General features: G+C 35.6%; 1 protein-coding gene across 1 annotated transcript in view; it reads left to right on the plus strand.

Annotated features, from left to right (window-relative positions):
- Positions 1–4,910, plus strand: part of LOC125875875 (uncharacterized) — a 36,329-nt gene extending 31,419 nt beyond the window's left edge. Inside the window, exons 23-26 of the mRNA XM_049556920.1 lie at positions 393–499; positions 915–1,033; positions 1,577–1,654; positions 3,961–4,910. Of these exons, the coding sequence (XP_049412877.1) occupies positions 393–499; positions 915–1,033; positions 1,577–1,654; positions 3,961–4,167 (511 nt within the window). The 3' untranslated portion in view covers positions 4,168–4,910. The remainder of the gene's footprint in view (positions 1–392; positions 500–914; positions 1,034–1,576; positions 1,655–3,960) is intronic.
- The last annotated feature ends 1,452 nt before the right edge of the window (positions 4,911–6,362 follow it).

The raw sequence follows: 6,362 nt of genomic DNA on the forward strand, positions 1-6,362 counted from the left end.
AACCCGATTTTTAGCCCATTTGAGCCCAAAGTAAACTTGGGCGGGGCATGACCCAATCCGATTTCAATTTCAACCCATTTTAATATCTCCAATTTCAACTCAACCCGCCCATTTGACACCCTCACTTTCAATTATTGACAGTCTTAGGATGCATTATGTAAATGAGAATAGCTGGATTGTTCCGTGATGCTGATGCGTAATTCTTTTTTTTTTTCACATTCCACCAACTGAATTCAGTTTCTTGAGTGTTGCATAATTCTTCTTTTCTACTCCATTTTGTATTGATTTTGATGGATTTGAAATTCTATTTTCTGGTATTCCCTATTTGTTCATATATGCCTCAATCTATTTCTATATGTTTGTACATATTGACTATCAAGTTAATATTGCAGGGCGTCATCAGTTTTTAGCATTCTTTTGCTGCTCCTCCGTGATTCCTCCAATTTTAAGATTAGGATACAAGCATCTGCAGCTTTGGCTGTTCCAGCAACCTTAAATGGTGAATTGTTTTTAACCTTTTCTTTTCATATCTCATCTCACAGTCGGCTTACAGAGAGGTTTATTTTCCTGTTCCTTTAGAACATGTTTGCATTCCTCTCAACTAGTTTGGGTCTTTGGGATTGAGGCATTGTAGTAGTAGTTGCTTACTGGTACTGAAAAAAGCTACTTAACAAGTAGGATCAACCTTTGTTATAGGGCAGAGCCAAAATAAACTTCTTATAGGACAAGTCATGCTAAGGGTAATGCAATAAATTATTAAAATAGAAGTTTGTGGTAATATAACATACTTTATGCAGTTATCCGTGCAAATGAGAGGCTCCTTTCTGTTGAAGTTAACTGTAGGCCATGTTTGTTTGTATTTCTTCAAGCTTATTCTCTTTTTGACTTCATGGTGTTGGGCCCATCCGGTGCAGATTATGGCAGATCATTCTTTAGTGTCCTTCAAGGTGTGCAGCATGTTGTCGAGAGTCTCAGTTCTGATGAGATATCGTCACCATCAAATTTAAAATATAGGTTGGCGCTTGAAAAGCAGGTTGAGCTCTTAAACCATTATACTTTGACATGATAGAAAATAGAAGTATAGCTAATAAGGAGATAACAAATATCTGTGTTTGCTTTGAAATGTCTGAACAATTGTTATCTTTTCATATAAAACAGATCAAGTTTTGTAGGTGTTCTTACTGAAAACTGGAAAAGTTGTGTACCCTTTCTTGTCTCGACTACTTTCATATATATCCTTTATCAATGTTGCTATATGAAATTGTCGAGTAGTTGCCTGGGGGTGTAGTTTCTTGACTTGGAATCTGTTTGAAGCATATGTTGAAGCTGCCAGTTAAAGGGTTATTTAGTAAAATCCATGAGCTGAATAAGTTTCTTCTTAAACTTAAACTTGATATATATGTGATAATTATTGATTATAGGTGCTGGTAAAAGTATCTCACTCTGTATTCGGTGGATAACAATCCCATGGCATGAGTTCAATGTTTTGACAAATTCGATCCTCTTCATCAAATTTGATCACTCCCTCTTCATTTATTTTTCACCAACAGCTTTTTACTGAATTTTTCTTCTGCAGCTGACCTCAACTATGTTGCATTTGCTTGGCCTCACTTCCAAAACAGATGATCGCCATGTCCATGAGTTCCTAATGAAGGTAAGGCTTTTAGTATTAATTCAGTGCTTGAGAATATTCAATTCTTCTTTTTTAAAACCTCCTTATAAATTTTTTGTTAAAAAAAAAGATTTTGTATTTTAAATAGATTTTGTGATAGACGATTTATGTGGTGATAGTGTACCACTTTGCTTCTTTCTGTGCATCTGTTGTTTCTTTGTACATGCCATCAACATTTTAAAGCAGTATAAAGATTTTAAAAGTCAAATTCTCTGCACCAACATCAAGAGCTGTAATTATGCTTTCCCAAAGTTCCTAACATGTTCGCTCTTTTGTGTGTTCACTTGGAATTGCCCCATGATGCTCCATTGCTCCTCCATTACTACGTTGTCTTTCTCCATCCCCATGTATCCCCAATTTCTAACTACTTCTGCCACATTTTGAGTTTCTTTCTATGTTGCTCGGACTCGGGTGTGGATATAGAGGTCAGACTCTTCATCACATAAAATTTAGGTTGCCAATAAATGTATACTAAGACATACAAAATATATATTTTCGATTAATTAAATTATTGAACTAAAACTAATAGAACTTCATTCTTGTAAACACCAATGCCTTTTCTTATCTAGCATTCTAGCTTAATAGAAAAGCATTTTCATACTTCATGAGCCCAAAAGTCTGTACATCTGGGTCACAGAATGTAGTCAAAGTACCCAAGGTAAGTTGACCAATTTTGGTGTGGATCCCACTCCCACACCCACACTTGTGTCGTGTCAACACAGGTGCGAAAAGAATGTTGAAGAGTTTGATAACATAGGTCTCTTTTGATATGCCAAATTGCTATACTAATACTCCACCACCTCTAACCGTCTTCAGAGACCTCTGATGTAATGACAAGCATGCTATTCTAACTGTTCTCGATGAAGTTGCCCCCATTTTATCAAGCAGTTGCAATTATAATTTTCTGGATTCCCCTTCTTAGTTTTATTCAGATAAATTCGTCAGCATCATAAATTAGACTATTACTAGTATCACCTAGTAAGGGCCGTTGACTGGAATAGAAAATTTAGGAAGACTTACATTTGAGTAAGTTATTCTCTTTCTTTGGAACTACGAAAATGGGAATTGTTGAAATAGCTTTGTTTCCATTGCTTCTCGGGTTATAGCGTAATCTAGTGATGCTATCGGCTACTGGACTTGCGCTATCTAGAGTGCAGCATTCAAGCTGCTTGACCTAGCAACACGACACTTGTATTGCTCTCTTCTTGCCTGCCTTCATTAGATAAAGTGTCTTCACTGATAGATATGAGGATTGCTTAAAAGTGTCTATATATCAAATTAAGGCCTTTGAAACAATTATATTTCATCGTCCCACTATTTGAATGGTGCATGATGAAGGATTTTGTGTGCTTATCTTAACCAAGTGAAAGGGTTGTCAATTGAATCTTCTTGCTACTTGAGTTTTCTTAAAATGTTAGAAACAGGTTGATTTTGAATTTGTTTAGCATCTGACCTCAGACACGATTGAGGATTGTATGGAATAAAATGTTTTGGTCCTTAATACTTAAATTTTCCTTGTCTGGGGGACAGAAAGAAAAATTGTGCATTCTCATTTATGGATTTACTTTGGCTCTTCACTATTGGTCAAATATAATTAGTAACACTGTAACAACCACTAGACGTCATCAGCTTAAAGTGAGCACTATGGTAACTGTTTGGTGAGAGTAATCCTTATTATGCAAGCAGATAAGCATGCACATGTACGTATTTGGCCCTTTAACCATTCTTAAATTTCTATTGCATTAGGTTGCGTGCAGCCTCTTTTAATATGTATACACAAAATGTTATATTTCACTTTACGAAGGAATTTAAGTTTTTTTTTGGGGTCCCCCCCCGTCAGTGCCCATTTTGGGGACTGACAAATCTGGATTTGTGCCAAGAATTCCCACTTTTTGGGGAGAAGTGCTCCCTACCCAGAGCTCGAACCCAAGACCTCTGGTTAAGGATGATAAGTTTACTAAAGAATTAAGTACTCAAATTTTACATTGGAATCTTCCACTCAACCTCAGTAGTATCTATCCAAGAGATGTCTTACAGTCTTAGTATCTTTTCGGTAGATTTCAAAATTATTGTGGGGGAGGGTGGATGTAATTGCAGGAGCGGGGTTGAGAACACAAAGAGAAACATAAATGAAAAATCTTAATAACAAGGTAATACCAAAATACATGAGTTGCTAATGTGGAGGTTTCTGTATACGTTCTCTTCCCAGGTTTCTAGTCCTTAAAATCTGTATTTGCTTTAACATCTCTTTTAAGGCTGTGTCTAATTCTCTGTTTATATTCCTGTAGAAATCATCCTTCTTCGAGGAGTGGTTTAAGTTGGTCTGCATGTCTCTTGAGAAATCACCTAACCAGTTTGAGGCCGAATATTACTCTTCTGTAAACCACAAGAAAGATGTAATATTCAGAGCGGTTAGGTCACTTATTGAGGTGTATGCAGTGCACGATCTTCACACTGTTGTACAAAGGTTTCACAAACTGTCCAACATCCTATAACGGGGTTTCCAGTTTTGTTCCTACTTTTTCTTGGTTGGTCTGGTTTGTATTTTCTCCAGCTGCTGCTTCTTGAACTGGTTTGCCCTGTCCAGTCAATGCTGTACCTTAGCTCTGTAATTTTGCCATTTGACCCTCTTGGTTGAATCACACCAATGACAACCTGTAGAATAATAGTCTGCCGAACAAAGTGGTGGTTGTCTCCCAAATGGTTGCTGTTAGCGGAAGGATGAACACAAAAGCTTCCAATGATTGATTACTTGTAGATTAGTCTGCGAACAAAGTGGTCATCTTCTTTGAATGTGCATTTCCATGGACGTTGTGAATGGTCGCAATTTGCAAAAAGACGAGCACAGAAACTCATATGATAACCTGTAAATTAGCCTGATAAACAACTTGATAGTGTTATCATTTGATGTGCGTCTCACCGGACTCTTAAATGGTCCTAGCAGCAGGATGAGCAGAATTTTTTCCCCAGACCCTCTGGTTTTCGACTTGCTCAAAACTCTATTAAGCCTGGAGCAATATGTTAAGTCATCTGGAGACTGTCCAGGTATTTATTGTGCTTTCTGTATAACAATGTGAATTCCCATTCTCTGTGCAAGACATTTTGACAGATTTTGTAATTATAGGCAGGAGTACTTAATTGGCATATTGTTAAAACTTGAACGACAGACGTCGTTCAAATTTTAAATGTTTGGGTTAAATATTAAGCTTGATAGTCCCAACTCTAGACCCATATATTTTCAAAATGCCTTAATCTCATCATCAATTGTATTCTCAGATTTTTCAAAGCATTCACCAACCAACACAAATTTGAAACCTTCAGCAGTTATGACAATATCTGGATTTCATTTTCAGTATACATAGTTAGGACCTCTAGTTTCTTTTGGTTCAGGATAAGAGTCGGGGGATTGAAGTGAGACATAGTTAATCTGAGAGATATTTAAAACAGATTATTAGGCATACATTCTAAAAAACAGTAACACAAGACACATATAATCATGCTAATGAACGGTTAGATTCATTAGGAAAACTTAAATATTCAGGAAAATATATGTTCATATATAGTATCACTTAAACAAGATAAGTCTAACTCAGTTAGAGAGTAATCTATTAAGTTTGGTTAGGTAAATATAATCTCTATAGTCTCTTTGTCATTGATTCAACATGTAACTTAGTTGGAAAGCATCAAATGAAGAGACTGAAAACAATGTCATAATATACAAGTTTATCCGATGGGAAAGAGGACCAATGTCAATATATAAACTCATATATTAACTGTAAAAAGTCATTGATAAGCACTATGGGTGATCCCTAACACTATTAGTTTAATTTATTTATTTTTTCGAATTTTTAACTTTTTAGAAAATAGAAAAATGTCCAAACCCCATCAAAACGACTCTGAATGGACAAAAAAAAGGCCTTGAATACAACAAGGCGGTGAGTATTTCTCACTAGGTTGTTGTTGGCGAACCAACCAAATTTCAGGTCAATCAAAGTTCATCGTCAAAAACTAGACCTCTAGACCGACCAATTTAGCACATCCGACAAGTCATAGGCGCACATGTGCAAATCAAGTGAATTATACAAATCAAGTGAATAGCAAGAATTGGAGAAATTGTAGCCGCGAATTACAATTTTCTTAAACTGTAGCTTTAGCTAATAACCAAATCGATAACTATCAATAATCAATAATTTTTTTTTTTGGGTCACTATCAATAATCAATAAACCAATACCTTAATGGTTCTATAATGATGTGACATGTTTACAAATTGATAACCAATAAGTCGAAGTAATAAACTTCAAAACCGAATTAAATCGATCGATATGCAATCCTACAAATCACCACTAAGGCATAGTGCTAGTGTATATTGAGCATAATCAATGAATACCTAAAAAAGGTTCAACACTAATGGTGGATATCTATCTTTCCTAAGAAGTCAAGAGAAGTGGACAAGGAAATAACTAAATCAAGAGTAGTTATTGTGGCTGAAATTTCTAATGAGAGCTTGGGTGGGATGAACACTACTATGTGTTGATGTTTATATGAATAGCATTGTGCATTTGGGTCAATTCAGTAAATCAATACACCATTGTTTGTCTATAATATTCTTGACCAATACCATTTTTTAGGATAAATTGATATTTTCTTCGTTCATTTTTTATTTGTTCTGTATTGACTTGATATATTTTT

Source organism: Solanum stenotomum, chromosome 9 (assembly GCF_019186545.1).
Source record: "Solanum stenotomum isolate F172 chromosome 9, ASM1918654v1, whole genome shotgun sequence".
Taxonomy (NCBI): domain Eukaryota; kingdom Viridiplantae; phylum Streptophyta; class Magnoliopsida; order Solanales; family Solanaceae; genus Solanum; species Solanum stenotomum.